The sequence below is a fragment of the Chiloscyllium punctatum genome, chromosome 29 (assembly GCF_047496795.1).
Source record: "Chiloscyllium punctatum isolate Juve2018m chromosome 29, sChiPun1.3, whole genome shotgun sequence".
NCBI lineage: Eukaryota > Metazoa > Chordata > Chondrichthyes > Orectolobiformes > Hemiscylliidae > Chiloscyllium > Chiloscyllium punctatum.
Genome location: NC_092767.1, coordinates 56,295,742 through 56,314,546, shown reverse-complemented (window position 1 = coordinate 56,314,546; position 18,805 = coordinate 56,295,742). Strand labels below are relative to the sequence as shown.

Here is an 18,805-nt window from a genome sequence, read left to right as displayed (position 1 = left end):
CCATTACTTTGCCTACCACCAAAGTAAGACTAACTGGCCTGTAACTCCCGGGGTTATCCCTATTTGGCCCATTGATTCCAGACTATCCCTCTGAAGAGCCCCCACCCAGACACACACCCTAACCTATCCCTGTATTTTCCCATGGCTAACCCACCAGACCTGCACATCACTGGATTGTGGGAGGGAAACCAGAGCAGCTACAGGAAACCAATACAGTCACAAGGAGAAGAACATGCAAACACCAGTCAGTCACCCGAGGCTGGAATCGAACCTGGAGTCCCTGCGCTCTGAGGGCAGCAGCACTGACTACTGAGCTCCCCTGCTGCCCCACATTTAAATCACCTCCATCCTTACGTTAGCCCGACGTGCACCCAGTCATGCTGCTGGACAGTGGACAGAGTGGAAGATGACTCCTGTCAGGCATAAGAGATAGTCAGGGGAGGATTGAAGTTCCAGCCAAAGAAAGACTTCCCGTTAAAGCAATGACTGTCAGGAAAGAGAGGGAGGGAATCATCGAATCCAAGAGCTCAAATCAGCTCTTGCTGCAATTGTGGAAAATCAGGGCGCCCTTCACTGGCCCTTACACCAAACCTTGAGGAATGGGACAACAGGTTTGTCGAGTCCCTGCAGATTGGGACTGCCAGCAGCAGGGGGCAGCCATGAGAGCAGGGATCATTTCCCCACTGCAGCAAGGACAAACAACAGTCTCTCTATTAGAGGGTTTGATCCCAGCAGGCTGCAGATGAGGGAGGTTTGCTGTGATGGGGCTGTACGTGGGGGTAAGGCATTGCTTCATGTAGTTTTACTGCTAAGGTCAGGAGAGGGTGGATGGGAATAAGAGATAATGTTCATAGATATTAGATCCACTGTCTAAAATATACAAACCTTACATCCTGAACACTTTTCGACAGCAGGCAGTCGTTAATTATTGGTTAATTAAGGATTTAGCCGAAGCTCACTTCTGAGAAATATCGGAAAGATTTCTGATCTCTGGTTGGAAGGTCCCATGTCTAAAATGCCATTCCCTGTGTACATGGCTATGCCTGGGCAATGGGCAAGAAGGAGGATGGAGACCCGAGCTCATGTTGTATGTTCCCAAGTTCACTCTGTTTTCTGTACAAAACCAGCTTTGTTGTATATATCTCCCAGGTACGATGATATAACAGCAGGACAGCTCAGTCAGAGACACCAGATCACTGCTCCCAGTAAGTATGACGACAGAAAAATGGAAGGAGAACAAACCATAAACAGATGTCTAAATTCTTTTGTTAAGCAACCCCTCATCCCAGGGAGAGCCATTAAATCATGAACCCAATTAAGTCGTGATTCCAATCCTTAGCAGAACAGAGCATCAGAGGTGACATGTTTTCGTTGGCTGGGAAAGAGAACTGATGTCATTTTGACATTGAACCACTCACTAACCCCTGAGAAATCAGCCTGTGCCCTGTTCTGTGAAAAACCCATGCTCTGCTAATACATGCATAAGCTGTTTCTAAATACTTTTCACCTTTGAGATTATGAAGTCTTTTTTCTCATGTCAGCAAATTTATAGTGGAAATGGCTTTAATAAACCATGCACGGTTTGGAGTTACTCTGTAACCCAGACCAGCCATCCCGCCTCCTGAGCTAACTGATCCCCACACCAGCTGAGGTTACCATGATTGTCAAACCTTCCTCGCCTCTCCCCTCTCCTGATGCATGGTGACTCTCAGGTCAAACCACCATCAGTCGTCTCTCTCTCTCTCTCTGTCTGTCTATCTAATGAGAGAGCAGCCCTACAGCTCTCTCGGACTAAGGTGACTTTACCTCAACCTAATGATCTTAAAACAGTAACTTAACAATGCAGTTTATAAGAAGGTGAATTATACTGACAGGATTTGCTTATATCTATCCACCAGCACTATCTTATAAAATAATAGATCTGAAAGTTATTTCCTGCTGTCAAGACATCCACAGCTTTTTCACAGTCCTCTAGAAATTTTTCACAGTCCTCAATTCCAGAAAGCTGCTGAAGAGTCTCCCGGGGTTTGGACCAAGTGAGTCCAGGATTGGGCCCCCTCCATGTTCTGAACTACAAGTGATGAAGACAAGTTCTTAGTCCCCTCTGCTCATGGTGTGTGTCTATGGAACTGCCCTGAAAATGCACTGTTTCACAACAAGCTGCAGAAGCAATCAGCAATGTAAGATCAGACAGTAGAGATCTGTCGTTCATAGATCACAAGATTGAATTGTCTGCTCTAAATCATCCTTAACCGACATTTAGTTGAAAAACTTGATGATATATCATAAATGATGCAGATGGGAATATGGGAAGGGTGGTACTTGATTTATTATTGTCACATGTACCAAAAATATTGTTTTACATACTATACAGATGTATAGTACATCAGATTGCAGAATATAGTGTTACAGCTGTAAAGAAATTGCAGAGAGATCAACATTAGAATTTGAGAGGTCTGTTCAGAAGTCTGATAGCAGTGAGGAAGAAGCTGTTCTTGAAAATCTGTTAGGACGTGCTTTCAAACCTAACCAGAGAGAATGGAAGAGAGTGTAAGCAGGGTGGGAAGGGTCTTTGTTATGGTAGTTGCTTTCCTGAGGCAGCAGGAACTATAGATGGAGTCAATGGATGGAAGTTTGTGTGATGGACTGAGCTGTTGATGATAAGTGGATGAAAGGTAAGTTTGTGGATGATATGAAGATTGGCTGGGCAGTTGACAGTGAGGAGGAATTTGTTAGGTTACAGGAAGGTATAAGGAATATGGGCAGATCCATGGCAGATGGAGTTTCCTGATAAATGGAAGGTAATGCCCTTGTAAGATGGAACAAGACAAGGGAGTACTCAATGATTGGTAGGACACTAGGAAGCTCAGAGGAACAGAGGGATCTTGGGGTGTTTGTCCACAGATCCCTGAAGGTGACAGTACTGTTAATAGGGTAGTTAAGAAGGGATATGGGACACTTTATTCATTGAGGTGCAGATTATAAGAGTGAGGAGGTGATGCTGGAGCTGGACAGGACTTTGGTGAGGCCACAGTTGGAGCACTGTGTGCAGTTCCAGTCTCCACACTATGGGAAGGATGTGATTGTACTGGAAGGGGTGCAGAGGAGATTCACCAGGATGTTGCCTGGGATAGAGCAGTTCAGCGATGTAGTGAGGCTGGATAAGCTCAGGATGTTTTCTTTGGAGCAGAGAAGGCTGAGGGGGGTGTTTTTGGAGGTGTGTAAGATTATGAGGGGCATAGACAGAAAGCAGGTTGATAACAGGGGGGTGGGGGCATCTTTTTAAGGTGAAGGACAGCAACTTTAGATGGGATTTTGAGGGAAAAGAAATCACTCAGAGTCTGGTGGGGGTCTGGAACGTACTACATGGGATGTTAGTTGAAATGGGAAATCTCACAACTTCATACTTGGATTAGAACTTGAAAAGGTATGATATTTAAGGTACTGGGCCAGTGTGACTGCTGTAGCTTCAGAGCTGTTCAGTCATGCAGACTCAATGGACCAAAGGGACCAATGGACCAATGGACACTTCCATCCACTGTACAATTCCACTTTCAGGGAAATGTGAAACTTGAACCCAGGTCTCCTAGCTCCAGGGGTAGGAACTCAACCTCTATACCTCAAACCATCACTGGTTAACGGTTGCGATAGGGAATTGCCTTATAGTTAAACTCCCTTTTCAGACCAACACGGAGAAAGTGAGGACTGCAGATGCTGGGGATCAGAGCTGAAAAATGTGTTGTTGGAAAAGTGCAGCAGGTCAGGCAGCATCAAAGGAGAAGGAGAATCGACGTTTCGGGCATAGGCCCTTCTTCAGGAATGAGGAGGGTGTGCCAAGCAGGCGAAGATAAAAGGTAGGGAGGAGGGACTTGGGGGAGGGGCGTTGGGAATGCGATAGGTGAAAGGAGGTTAAGGTGAGGGTGATAGGCCAAAAAGGGGGTGGGAGCGGAGAGGTCGGGAAGAAGATTGCAGGTCAAGAAGGCGGTGCTGAGTCTGAGGGTTGGGACTGAGAAAAGGTGGGGGGGAGGGGAAATGAGGAAGCTGGAGAAATCTGCATTCATCCCTTGTGGTTAGAGGGTTCCTAGGCGGAAGATGAGTCAGTCTTCCTCCAGGCGTCGTGTTGCCATGGTCTGGCGATGGCGATGATGCAGAGCCTTCTGTCTTCCTTAGTGAGACAGACTGAGGCCCTGTTCTTCACTATTTTGGAGGGGCTTCAAAGAGGTGGGGATGGGGGGCACATATACTGTATACCCTGTTCTATACTTGGATGGCAATCGGAACCATTATCACACACCGTCTTATTTTTAATACTTGTTCATGGGATGTGGGCACGATGGGCTGGGGCAGCATTTATGGCCCATCGCTAGTTGCCCAGAGGGTCAGTTAAGACCAAAGCTACAGGTTTGGAGTCACACTGAGGCTGGTCTGGATAAAGTTTTTTCCTGAAAGGACATTAATAAACCCATTCAGCTGGAAAGTGGGACTGCTGTAGATTTATAACGGGTTGGTGGTATTGACTCAATGGGCCCAATGGCCTCTTCTGCCCTATATAATTCGATGAAAAGCTTCTCGGTCTCCTGAATGTGTCCAGGCAAGAGAGGGAGCAGCTTTGGAAAAGGCACAAATGTGGAACAATTGGTGGGGAGCAACAGGAAGCACACATTGTAACCCATTGGAAACAGGAAATGAATCGATTCCCTCATCGAGCATCATACTCCTGTTGTGAAGACGTGAACACTGCGTTTTCTCAGATCCTTTCTCTCTCCTGCAAAAAGTGAAAAAAAACCCAGTGTATTGACATATTATCATTGACTGCACTTTAAAATGTTAGCTTACCGGCTTCCTACAAACACTGTGAAAGTATCTCTGAATGGAGCCCCGTTTATGGGTCCCTGATACATTGAACTGTAAACACAGTGAGAGAAGACTATCCTGTGGTTATATCATAAAACAGGGAAAGGCTTGAAATGAAAGACAAATAGCCATGTAGGAAATGTGTGCGGCACGGTGGCACAGTGGTTAGCACTGCTGCCTCACAGCGCCAGAGACCTGGGTTCAATTCCTGCCTCAGGCGACTGACTGTGTGGAGTTTGTACATTCTCCCCGTGTCTGCGTGGGTTTCCTCCCACAGTCCAAAGATGCCCAGGTCAGATGAATTGGCCATGCTAAATTGCCTGTAGTATTAGGTAAGGGGTAAATGTAGGGGAATGGGCCTGGGTGGGTTGCTCTTCAGAGGGTCGGTGTGTTCTTAGAACATAGAACATAGAACATTACAGCACAGTACAGGCCCTTCGGCCCCCAATGTTGCGCCGCCCTGTCATACTAATCTGAAGCCCATCCCACCTACACTATTCTATGTACGTCCATTTGCCTGTCCAATGACGACTTAAATGCACTTAAACTTGGCGAATCTACTACCGTTGCAGGCAAAGCATTCCATACCCTTACTACTCTCTGAGTAAAGAAACTACCTCTGACATCTGTGTTATACCTATCTCCCCTCACTTTAAAGTTGTGTCCCCTCGTGTTTGCCCTTCCCATACTTAGAAAAAGGCTCTCCCTGTTCACCCTATCTAACCCTCTGATTATCTTGTATGTCTCTATTAAGTCACCTCTCAACCTTCTTCTCTCTAATGAGAACAGCCTCAAGGCCCTCAGCCTTTCCTCATAAGACATTCCTTCCATACCAGGCAACATCCTAGTAAATCTCCTCCGCACCCCCTCCAAAGCTTCCACATCCTTCTTATGTTGCGGTGACCAGAACTGTACACAATACTCCAAGTGTGGCCGTACCAGAGTTTTGTACAGCTGCAGCATAACCTCCTGGTTCTGGAACTCAATCCCTCTATTAATAAAGGCCAAAACACTGTATGCCTTCTTAACAGTTCTGAATAAGTTATATTAGACTCAAAATGTTGACTCTTTTTCTCTCCCCACAGACCTCCTTAGTTTCTCCAGCATTCTCTGTTTTTGATATGTTTACACACGCTGACTACAAAAGTGAAAGAAAAATCCTATCATTGGTCTGCAAATCCATCAATCCCTGAAGATGTCAGTGCAGTCATTCAGTGGTAAAGAAGGCATACAGAATGTTTACCTTCATTAGCCCGGGCACAGAATCTCTGAGTAAAGAAATCTTGTTACAATTTAATAAAACATTGGTTGGACCCAATACTCTGTGTAGTTCTGGTTGCCTCACTATCAGAAGGAAGTGATTACACCGGAGAAAGTTGTTGGGCCGAAGGGCCTGTTTCCACGCTGTAATGTAATCTATTTAAAAAAATAAACAAATCCAGTATAACACAGTTACACTGGGGAAGGAGTCACATGGATAACCATGAGATTGTTAGTCCATTAGATACAGGATCAGAATTAGTCCTTTTGACCCATTGAATCTGCTGTGCCATTGGATCACAGATGATAAGGTTCTCAACCCCATTTTCCTGCTATCCCTCCTCCTCCCCCCCACCCCCCACGCCATCCTACCCCCGTAATCCTTGATCACTTTACAAGTCAAGAATCTCTCTATCTCTGTCTGAAATACACTTAATGACTTGGCGTCCACAGATCACTGCAGAAATCAGTTCCACAGATTTATCCCCCCTCTGGCTAGTGAAATTCCTCCTCATCTAAGTTTTAAAAAGGTATCCCTTCTCTTCACACTGTGGCCTGTAGAATCATAAAATAGGCCAGTGAATGGCTGGGTAAATGGAAAAGTCTGGAAAAAGGTAGGAAGGGGCCTGTTTAATAAAGATAGCAGCCTGTTCATACATAATTGGCCACTCGAGCTGTCGTGTACATCAACTGCAGGAACTAAGGCCATATATTACAAATTAAAGTGTACTCAGAACTCCAGTGTGGGTGGGACCTAATATTTATTTAAGGGGCAAATAAAAATGTCCATAAAATCCCTACCGTGTGGAAACAGGCCATTTGGCCCAAAAGACCACACCAAACCTCCGAAGAGTAACCCACTCAGACCCATTCCCCTACCCTATTACTCATATTTCTCCTGACTAATGTACCTAACCTACACATCCCTGAACACTATTGGCAATTTTCGCATGGTCAATTCACCTAACCTGCAAAAGGTTGGACTGTGCCAGATGAGAAACAACCTAACCATTTCCCCATGACATTCTGTGGGTATTACTTGTGTTGATGGTATAGCATGGACTGGGATCTGAACTTAACCTGCCTGCAAACACTTTGGTTACCATAGTGTATAATTTTTGTCCCTTTACTTGAAGAAGGATGTGAATGGTGAATGGGTCAACATCTGGCAGATAAAGTTGGACATGTTGTAAGTGTGAGGTGATCCATTTGGTTAGAAGATTAAACAGTCAACATTCTTGAAATGGAAAGAATCTTCAGATTGCTTTGGTGCAGAGGGATCTGAGGGTCCTTGTGCATGCATCACAGAAATAGAGTATATGAGATGTGGGTGTCACTGACTGGCTAGCACTATAGCCTGTCCCTAATTGCCTTTGAAATGATTGGATTGCTAGGCCATTTCAGAGGATAGTTGAGAGTCAGTTTCATTGCTGTCAGTCTGCAGTTCCATGTAGGCCAGACCAGGTAAGGACAGCAGATTCCTTTACCTAAATGACATGGGTGAACCGGATGGGTTTTTCCACTGACGATTGGCAAAGGTTTCAATTCTTAGTTCCAGATTTTACCTTTTTGTTGAATTCAAATTCCACCATTTGCTGCAATGGTATTTTAACCCAGGTTCCTTGAAACATTTAGCAAGTTTCTGGATTAATAATGCTCACGATAATAAGACCAGGCCATCACCTCCTGGTGAGGATTAGTTAGTGTTTCAATATTAATTGGCAGTAAAATTGCCTTGGAGAGAGAGGAACTATAAGATTCTGTTTTTCTTTGCTATTCACCACTGCTCAATTGCTGAAATTCATAACATATTTTCCTCTGTTTTATTTCAGATTTCCTGCATTTTCTGATCAAACATTTGAATACTACCGACCATTGAGCAGTAATATTCAGCCATGTGGTGATGTTCCGATAGTTTAATCATTGAAGGGAATGTAAACTAACATTGAACAGGGGGTGATGCAATAGAAAATCAAAGGTTTGGATAGACTTATCTAATGGAAAACAACTGAGTAGAAAACAGATTGAAGGAGAAAATATATCAGACTTCCCAAAATTTCACAGAGGTTCCAACGTCAGTAGATACTCGAGAATTCCAGCAAGAAAAGGACAGTGATTGTTATTTGATGTTATAAAGTTGCAAAGGCCACTTTTGGAGTGTTGTATATAGTTCTGGTCACCCTACTATGGGAATGATATTATTAAATTGAAAAAGGTGCAGAAAAGGTTTACAAGGATGTTACTAGGACTGGAGGGTTTGACTTGTAAGGAGAGGCTGGATTGGCTGGGACCTTTTCATTGGATCAGAAGAGGTTGAGGGCTGACCTTATAGAGATTATATAAAATCCCAAGGGACATAGATAAGATAAACAGTTAAGGTCTTTTCCCTAGGATATGTGAGATCAAAACTAGAAGGCATAGGTTTAAGGTGAAAGGGGCAAGGTTTAAAAAAGACACAAGGGGCAATGTTTTCACTCAGAATATGATTCATATGTGGAATGAACTGCCAGAGGAAATGGAAGATGCAGGTATAGTTGTAATATTTAAAAGACATTTGTACAGGGCATAGTCCCAGCTGATCATGGAGCTGCTGTCACATTGGAGACTAAGAAAGAGAGTCAGAGAGAAAACGAGAGAGAGAGAGACAGAGAGAGAGTGATACAGAGAGAGAGAGAGAGAGAGAGTCAGAGAGAGAGACAGCGAGAGAGTGAGTGAGAGAGAGAGACAGAGAGAGAGTGAGTGAGAGAGACAGAGAGAAAATGAGAGAGAGAGACAGACAGACAGACAGACAGAGAGACAGAGAGAGAGAGTCAGAGAGAGGGACAGATAGACAGATAGAGAGAGACAGACAGAGAGAGAGAGTGAGAGAGAGATAGAGAGAGAGACACAGAGAGAGAGAGAAACAGAGAGAGAGTGAGAGAGACAGAGAGAGAGAGACGGAGAGACAATGAGAGAGAGAGAGAGAGAGACAAAAAGAGAGAGGCAAAAAGAGAGAGAGAGAGGATAGAGAGAGAGAGAGACAGAGAGAACGAGAAAGACAGAGAGAGAGAGACAGAGAGAGACAAAAAGAGAGAGAGAGGATAGAGAGAGAGACAGAGAGAGCGAGAGAGACAGAGAGAGAGAGCAAGTGAGACAGAGAGAGAGACAAACAGAGAGAGAGGACAGAAAGAGAGAGACAGAGAGAGAATGAGAGAGACAGAGGGAGAAAGAGAGACAAAAAGAGTGAGAGAGAGAGAGCAAGAGAGACAGAGAGAGACGGAGAGAGAGAGAGCAAGAGAGACAGAGAGAGAGAAACAAAGAGATAGAGAGAGGACAGAGAGCGAGAGAGACAGAGAGAGTGAGAGAGACAGAGAGAGAGAGAGGTCTGGGTTGTGGTTTAATCTGAGGATCACCACAACTCAGGGGAGGGATAAAGGGGAGAAGGAGAGTTCATCGTGGTAACCTCAGCCAGTGTGGGTACTGAACACATGCTGTTGGCATCGTTCTGCATTGGCATACCAGGCGCCACGCTACCCATCCTCCAATATAATGGTGGACATGCCAAGGAAGATAACAATCTTAGGGAATGTCAAAGATTCAAAACAAAAGCAGTTGTGGCAATATTTACCTGTCAGTGGTGAGCCGTTAGTGAAATGTTCGATTATGATGACTGTCAGTGTAATGAGCACGAAGAGACTAAGGCAGAGATGCACCAGTGTCACTGCATTGTTATCTTGTTCTGTGCAAGGAGGAGAACCCAGTTTAGATTGCTGTCTGTTCAGGAGCTCGAGACATTGAGGCATCAACCTATTTGTTGTAGAGATGGCCAACTTTCAAATGGTCACAACGAGGGCCAGTGAGTTAGAATCAAGTGTTGTAATGTCACTTTCTTTTCCGCAAAACCGAAGGAAGGGAGGTTTAGGATTTGCCAGAATTGGTCAATGGAAGGGAGTGTAGAATGCAAAATACAGAACATACAAAAGAGGCCCTTTGGTCTTTCAAGTCTGTGCAGTGTAAACTGCACGACCAGCTGAAATCGTCCCACATTTCCAGCACCAGGCCTTGTATGTTATGGCACTTCAAGTGCACATCCAAGTGATTTTGAAAGTTTGTGAGGTGTCCTTCCTGGCATTGCATTCTATATCTCACCCCACCAATGTCTGGGTGAAACAATCCTCAAAACCCCCTTGAAACTGCCTGTCCTTCACCTTAACATAATGCCCACCCCCATAATCTTACACACCTCTGTCAGGTCTCCCTTCAACCTTCTCTGCCCCAAAGAAAACAATCTGAGCTTATCCAGCCTCGCTACGTTGCCACACGGCCCCATGCCAGGCAACATCCTGGTGAATCTCCTCTGCACCCCTTCCAGTACAATCAATCCTTCCCATAGTGCGGAGACTGGAACTGCACACAGTGCTCCAACTGTGGCCTCACCAAAGTCCTGTCCAGCTCCAACATCACCTCTTCATTCTTATGATCCATTCCATGACTGATAAAGGAACATATTCCATACGCCTTCTTAACCATGGTATTAACCTGTGCTGTGGCCTTCAGGCATCTGGGACAAACACTCCAAGATCACTCTGTTCCTCTGAGCTGGACAGGCTAAATGTGGGAAGAATGTTCTCAATATTGGGGAAGTCTAGAGCTCAGGGTCACAGTACAAGAGTCAGAGGTAAGCCAATCAGAGCTGAGATGAGGAAGAACGTCTTCACTCAGGGAATTATCAGCCTGTGGTACTCTCCCCAACAGCAAGCTGTTGGGGCCAATAAATTAGATATATTGAGGAGGGAACCGGATGTGACTCCTGCTGTTAAAGGGATCAAGGGGTATGGAAAGAAAGGAGTATAGAAGTGAGATACTTAGATGGCATGATCAGCTGTGATCATATTGAGTAGTGATGCAGGCTCGAAGGGCCGAATGGCCTTCTTCTGCATTTATATTGGTCACAGAAAGGAGTGGGGGACAGTGGGTAACGTCTTGCTGAGGAAACATTGGAAAGGAGTGGGGGACAGTGGGTAACGTCTTGCTGAGGAAACATTGGAAAGGATTGGGGGGGCAATGGGTAATGTCTTGTTGAGGAAACATTGGAAAGGAGTGGGGGGACAGTGGGTCACGCCTTGTGATGAAACATTGGAAAGGAGTTGGGGGGGGGCAGTGGGTAATGTCTTGTGATGAAACGTTGGAAAGGAGTGGGGGGGGGGCAGTGGGTAATGTCTTGTGATGAAACGTTGGAAAGGAGTTGGGGGGGGCAGTGGGTAATGTTTTGTGATGAAACGTTGGAAAGGAGTGGGGGGGCAGTGGGTAACGTCTTGTGAGGAAATGCTGGAAAGGAGTGGGGGGCAGTGGGTAACGTCTTGTTAAGGAAATGTTAGAAAGGAGTGGGGAGCAGTGAGCAATGTCTTGTTGGAAAGTTTGGGTCTGTATCTATTGGAGCTGGGACAAATGTAACATTAACTGGTTGAAACACATAAGATCTAATGGGACTTGACAGTGTAGATATTGCAAAGGTGTGTTGATGCATGTGAGAGACTAAGACGATTGAATCCAGCTGAAAGACCATAGTACATGCACTTACAAATGAGATGAAGGGAGTTCATTTTCCTCTCAGATCCTCATGAATCTGTGGAATTCTGTTCTCTGCTGAGCAACCAATTCCAGATGATTCATTTCATTTACAACTGAGTCAGATCGATTTTTGACTAAGGAGTGTGTAATAGATTACTGGAATTAGACAGGTATCATGAGACTCAACAAACTGACTGGAAAGGAACATTGTTTATTGTCGAACATGAAAAGGAAGCCCTTACCATTCCTGGGTCTGCCTTATGCCTCTTTTATCTATTCATCTGCTCAGTTATGTTTCTGTATTATTGCATTTCAGGAGCCAGCTAATACCCAACATATAGATTATTCTAATCAACCTGCTCAGAAATGTTATTATACCACCTCTAGAGCAGCATATCACTGGATCTCCTGCTCCAGAGGTAAGGACACTACCACTGCACAACAGAGCCCACTGGCATGCAGGCAGGTTGAGGAAGAAGGAGTTTGGCCTGCTTGCCTTCATCAGTCAGAGTATTCAGTACAGGAGTTGGGAGTCATGTGGCAGCTGTACAAAATGTTGGTGATGCCACTGGAGTACTGTGTGCAGTTCTGGTTACCCTGCTATAAGAAGGATGTTGGTAAACTGGAAAGGAAGCAGAAAAGTCTTATAAAATGAACGGAAGAGCCTTGGGAAAAGTTGATGGACAGAGAGATCTGAGAGTGCAGGTCCATTGTACCCTGAAGGTTGCTGCACAGGTGGATAGAGTGGTCAAGAAGGCATTTAGAATGCTTGCCTTGATCGGACGGAGTATTGAGTATAAGAGCTGGCAAGTCATGTTATTGAGCTGGCTTGGAGGGTCGAAGGGCCTGTTCCTGGGCTGTACATTTTCTTTGTTCTTTGTTCTAAAGGATGTTGCCAGATTGGAGGGTTTGAGTTATAAGGAGAGGTTGGATAGGCTGGGACAAAAGATGCAGAGGGTGACCTTATAGAGGTTTATCATGATGGCCATAGGCATGGTAAATAGCCAGGGTCTTTTTCCAAGGGTAGGGGAATCCAAAGCTTGAGCACATAGGTTTATAATGAGACAGGGAAAGATTAAAAAAGGACCTGAGGGAAAACTTTTTCACACTTTTTCACAACAATCTGTCCTGGTCCATCCATGTTGATGCTACAGTCAAGAAAATACACCAAAGCCTCTACTTCCTCAGGAGGCTAAGGAAATTTGACAGGTGCACAATGACTCTGACCAATTTCTCTAGATGCGCCATAGAAAGCATCCTGTCTGGATGCATCACAGCGTGGTATGGCAACTGTTCTTCCCAAGACTGCAAGGAACAACAGAAAGCCGTGAACACAGCCCAGTCCATCACATAAGCCAACCTTATGTTCACTAACTCCATCTACACTTCCTGCTCCCTCAAGAAAGCAGCCAACATAATCAAAGACTCCCCCTACCCCAGTTAGACTCTCTTCCATTCTTTTCCATTGGGCTGAAGATGCAAAACTTTGAAAACACAGACCATCAGATTCAAGAACAGCTTCATCCTTGCTGTTATCAGACTTCTAAACAGATCTCTCGTATATTAGAGTTGACCTTCTTTGTAGTGGTAAAACTATGTTCTGCATTCTGTTCTACTACCCTGATGTACTTATGTAAGGTATGATGTGTCTGGTTAGCATGCAAAAGCAATACTTTTCACTGTATCTTGGTACAGGTGACAATAATAAATCAATGAATCAAATACGTGACAATAATAAATCCAATCAAATGAAATCAAAACATGATTTGACTTACGTTTCCAGGCAATTGTAACACTTTCACTGAATGAGGAAGCAATCGGATGCCCTGAGATTTCTGTTTGGTACAGACAGCTGTAATTCCCTGCAGCCTCTTTTCCTGTGACACTGACGGTGAAATTCACGCTTTGCTCATCCACAGTCACACGACGCAGTTGTGTGAAACCTCTGAAATGACTTTTGTACAAGTAAAATATTCCTCCTCTTGAGCGGATCTCCCCTCTACATGTAATGATAACAGTGTCTCCCTCTGGACTTGCGGAACCTTGCACTATACTCACTATCGGTGGCGACGGTTTGTCTGTCACATGGAATAGTACAACAAAATTGCCAGGCAGAAAGGGGAAAGAATGATTAGTGTGGAGAATCATGCAGAGAAATCTGTCCATTTCCAGAGTCCCAAATGTCATGATTGCACATCTAAATTTGAGCCAGATCTGTCAAGTTTTGTAAGTGCTTAATCTAAACTGGTCCATTTGTGGTCATTCCATCACCAAGGTACTGCAAATCTCCCTGCACTCTGCGAGTTGCCTGATTGAACAATTGCAATTGGCAATAGAAGCAGAGAAACGAGGAGAAGAGGTTTTCACCTTGTCCACCCCCTCTGTTGTCATCTGAGATTGATAGTTAGAGAGTCATGCAGCACAGAAACAGACCTTCTGGTCCAACTTATCTATGCCGATCATGTTTCCCAGAATTAATTGGTCCCACTTGCCTGTGTTTCGCCCACATGGTTCAACATTTCATATCCATGAACCTGTCCAAATGTCTCTTTAAATGTTGTAATTGTACCTGCCTCTACCCCTCCCTTTGACAGTTCATTCCATACACTTACCAAGTTCCGCATGGAAATGTTGCCCCTCAGATCCATTTTAAATCTTCCTTCTCTCACCTTAAATCTATTTCCTTTAGTTTTTAACTCCCTTACCTTCAGAAAAAGAACTTGACTATTCACTCTATCCATACCACTCATGATTTTGTAAACCACTATAAGGTCACCCTTCAGCCTCCAAAGCTCTGAGAGAAGAAGTCTCAGCCTATCCAGCTTCTACCTATTGCTCACACCCTCCAGTAATGGCAACATCCTTGTAAAATGTTTCTGTATCCTTTCTAGTTTCACACTATCCTTCCGATAGCAGGGTGATCAGAATTATACAGAGTATTCCAAATGTGACCAGCTGTAACATAAAGTCCCAACTCCTGTATTCAATGATCTGACCGTTGAAGGCAAGCATGCCAAATGCCTTCTTCACCATCCTGTCTAGCTGTGATGCCACTCTCAAAGAACTATGCACCTGTACCCTTAGGTCACTCTGTTCAAAAACAGTCTCCAAGGCCCCACTATTGATAGTATAAGTCCTGCCTTAGTTTGCCTTACCAAAATGCAATACCTCGCATCTTTCAAAATTAAACTTCATTTGCTACTTCTTGTTCCACCTGATCAAGATTGCTCAGGGTTAAGCATTAAGGGTTAATTGGAAATGACAAATAAGCAAGTGAAGGAAAATATGTGGAGAACAGTCTTGTTGAATATGTCAAAAGTTATTTCAGTTAATGCATTCAACTTATTAGTTTGCCCATATCTCAGTTAGATTAAGCTAATATATTTGTATTTTAAGGAAGTGCATGTCTTCTTGGATACATTTTAATAAGACCTTAAAGAACGCTTCCAGCTGAAATAATACATATGCAGCAAGTATTTTTGTTATCCAGCATCTATAAGACCTGGTGTCTGCCAGTTGATCAAATATTTTGAAATTCAAGAGTGTACTGTGTCTTTAAGAGAGATGTGTTCTGTACTGTTTCTCCTGCAGATTCATGAACGGATGTCTGCTTCTGAGGCAGTGGCTAAATAACTTTGAGCTCCCTAAGTGTGTTTTTTGTAAAATTAATAAAGTAGGATCATAGAGTCAGGATCACACAGACCCAGGGTTTGAGTTGTGATTTCATTTGGGCATTTTGAGTTGGCTGTTGAAGCTGCTGATACAGCTCTTTCTCTCTGTTCAAGCCAAAACTCTTGAGCTGTCTCTCTGCTGCTGGATTGTTTTATTCAATGTTCCTTTCTTCTGGACTGGAAGGGAGCTAGCACTTGAGAAAATCCTGTTGTGCTGAATTTGCCTTTGCCAAGGTGTGTTTATGGGATGCTATTATATTGAAACAATTGATGATTACTACTTAAATAATTTACTTATTTTATCAAGTAGTTCAATAGAGTTAAAGTAATGACAATTCTTTTTTGTTTGCATCTCAACTATTTCTAAGAATAAAGTATATTTTGCTTTAGGCCTAATGGTGTAACAATCAACTCACATCTGCAACATAGAACCTTATACTTACCTTCAAACAAAATAAACATTACAGTCTAGGTTATTTCATTGATATATTTTCAGGGGGGGTTTATAACTAGAAGTAACATAATCATTGTAAAATCACACACTGAGTAATAGAAATGTAGTGCAGGAACATCTACACTTTTCCCTAAATAAAACTTACTGGCAGAGAGCCTTCTCACTTGCACCCTCAACTGAATACTCAGACACTGTGGTAGATTGCAAAGTATGAGGAAAAATTGACTTGAAATTGAATCAATTGTTGATATTTCATGTGGCCATTCAATTGAGCAACAAATATATTTACATTGAGGTAAATAAATTTAAAAACTGTAATAATTGGATGGAATAGTATGGTAAACTTTGCATTATTGATGGATATAACTTTTGTTGGTTTATCAAGAATGCCTGAGCACAGGTCAGAACAAAGCTTGCTGTACATCAATCAATATAAACAGAAATTAATGGTGGAACTCAGACCTGCTTTTCTATTTTGGTCTTTGTTTTATTGTATATATCAAAACATTAAGGGAAAAATACAGAAAGGATGTCCCTGAAGATTTGGGGAATCCAGAACCAGGAAGTATAGTCTAAAGTGGACGGGGGAGGACTGAGATGAGGAGAAATATCCTCACTCCGAGTTTGGGTAATTCTCTGTGGAATTCTCTGCCGGAGAAATGTTGTTCAAGAAGGAGAGAAGGAGTTGGATGTCATGCTTATGGAGGATGGGGGTGGAAGGTGGCGGTAACAATGACTAAAGGTAATAAAGGATATGGGGGAGAAAGTGGGAACAGGCTATTGAATTGGAAGGTCAGCCATGATCATGAATGGCAGGGCTGAATGGCCTACTCCTGTTCCTAATTTCGATATTTCTACTTGAGTTGATCCTCAAACTCAATGCCATATTCCCCAGGCTCTCCCAGTATCCCTTGATGCCTTTCAAATCTTACAAAAAAACTATCTCTTTCTCAGACATATTCAGTAACATCTATATCCTTCTGTGGCAAAGAATTCCACGGCTCCCCAGTCTTTGGGTGAAGACATTTATCCACATCTCAGTCCTACCCCATCTCCTTGAGACCATGACCCCCTGATTCTGGACTCCCCGGTCATTGAGCACATCCTTCTTGCCTCTACCTTGAATAGTCTCATTTCAATATGATAAGTTTCAATCTAATCCACCTCTCCTCCTTTCAAACTGGGAATTCAGGCCAATATCTCCTGCTAGGACAGCCCTGCTACTCTCAGTATCATCCTACTGAACCTCTGCTGAACTCCCTTTGTGGCAATGACATCTATTCTTGGGTAGGGAGACAACACCCTCCTATTCAACAATAAAGAGAAGATAGGACAGAGTTAGTCACCGACGGCTCATGAGTAATATGCAGTCCATTACCTTCCCTCCATTGTAAGGTCAAAAGTGAACATGTTCACTGATGGTTGCACAACATTCTGCACTATTGGCCATTCCTTGGATAATGAGACAGTCCGTGTCCAAATAGAGCAAGATTTAGAAAATATCTCAGCTTAGGCTATCAAATAGCAAGTAACATTTGCAACACACAAGAATGAGGTAATGACAATCTCTAATAAGAGACAATCTAACTATCGCCCCTTGACATTCAATGGAATCACCAGCACTGAATACTCCCCACTTTCGACATCCTGGAGGTTACCATTGAGAGAGAATCTAACCATGTCCCTTTCACATTCAATGGCATCACTGTCACTGAATATATCCCACTATCGACATCTTGTGGATTATAATTGAGAGAGAAAATATAACCATCGCCCTTTGACCTCCAATGGTACCACCATCACTGAAACCACCCACTAACAATAATTTGGGGGTGATAGTTGAGAGAGAATCTAAGCTCTGACATTTAATGGCATTGCTATCACTGAATTTGCCTGCCCCGCCCCCACTATCAATATCTTGTGGATTACCATTGACAGTGAATCTAACCATCACCTCTTGACATTACTATCAATGAGTTCCCTTCCACTGTCAACATCTTGGGGTTATAATTGAAAAATGCACTAATCATTGCTCCTTGACATTCAATGGTGCTATCTTCTCTGGACTTTCATTATCCAAACCGGTGAGCAACAACAATCCAAACCAACAAATTGATGCCATGGATAGGAAGAAGGAAAGCATTCATGCTGACATACCTCGTACATGTATCTGAATGGGATTGCTTGGTGAAGATAGGTTCCTGTGGTCTGCAGTGAGTAGACATTGACACTGGAAAGTACCTTCATAGATATCTTTGACTTTAATGGGAAGGTTGGCATCACAGTGCAGTAGTGAAGTGTTGAGTAGATGGGAAACCTCTGAACCTCCATAAAGGTAGATCATTGAAACTGGGCACTGACAGCGACAGTGCATGGTTATCATCTCCCCATAAACGAACACTCCATAAGAAGGCTTCAGAGACAGATCCGGCTTTGGGAGAACACCTAAGGGATATGCAACCAACACAGTTCATGCACAGAATGACAGCAACAGGGTTATATGCCTTTTTTTGTATGCAACACTATGCACTTGAGCACGAAACACAGAAAGCTTGCATACAGGGGCAGCAGGTCAGGGGTAATGGAATGTTGGCCCTTATTTCAAGGGGGTTGGAGTGTAAGAATAGGAAGGTCTCACTGCCACTGTACAAGGTGCTGGGGAGTCTACATCTGCAGTACTGTGAGCAGTTTTGCATTCCCTATTTAAGGAAAGATATAATTTCATTGGCAGCCATTCAGAGAAGGTTCACGTGGATGATCCCTGGGATGGAAGAGCTGTCTAATGAGCAAAGGTTAAACAGGTTGGGATTCTACTCACTGGAATTTTGAAGAATGAGAGCAATCACATGTGAGCCTGACAGGGTAAATGCTGAGAGGATGCTTCCCCTTCATGTAAGAGTCTAGGAGCAGAGGGCACAGTCTCGGAATAATGGGACACCAATTTCAGACTGAGATGAGGAGGAATTTCTTCTCTCAGAGGGCTGTGGGTCTTTGGAGCTCCTTACCACAGAGAGCT

The 18,805-nt window shown here is 43.7% G+C and overlaps 1 protein-coding gene across 1 annotated transcript; it reads right to left on the bottom strand.

Annotated features, from left to right (window-relative positions):
* Positions 1 to 3,708: 3,708 nt before the first annotated feature.
* On the bottom strand, positions 3,709 to 18,226 carry LOC140454345 (uncharacterized). Its single transcript, XM_072549052.1, has 4 exons — positions 17,947 to 18,226; positions 13,440 to 13,742; positions 9,722 to 9,832; positions 3,709 to 4,765 (listed from the first exon to the last, which is right to left on the bottom strand). Exons 1-4 carry the CDS (start codon positions 18,170 to 18,172, stop codon positions 4,710 to 4,712), a joined length of 696 nt encoding a protein of 231 aa, XP_072405153.1. The 5' UTR covers positions 18,173 to 18,226; the 3' UTR covers positions 3,709 to 4,709.
* Between the last annotated feature and the right edge of the window lie 579 nt (positions 18,227 to 18,805).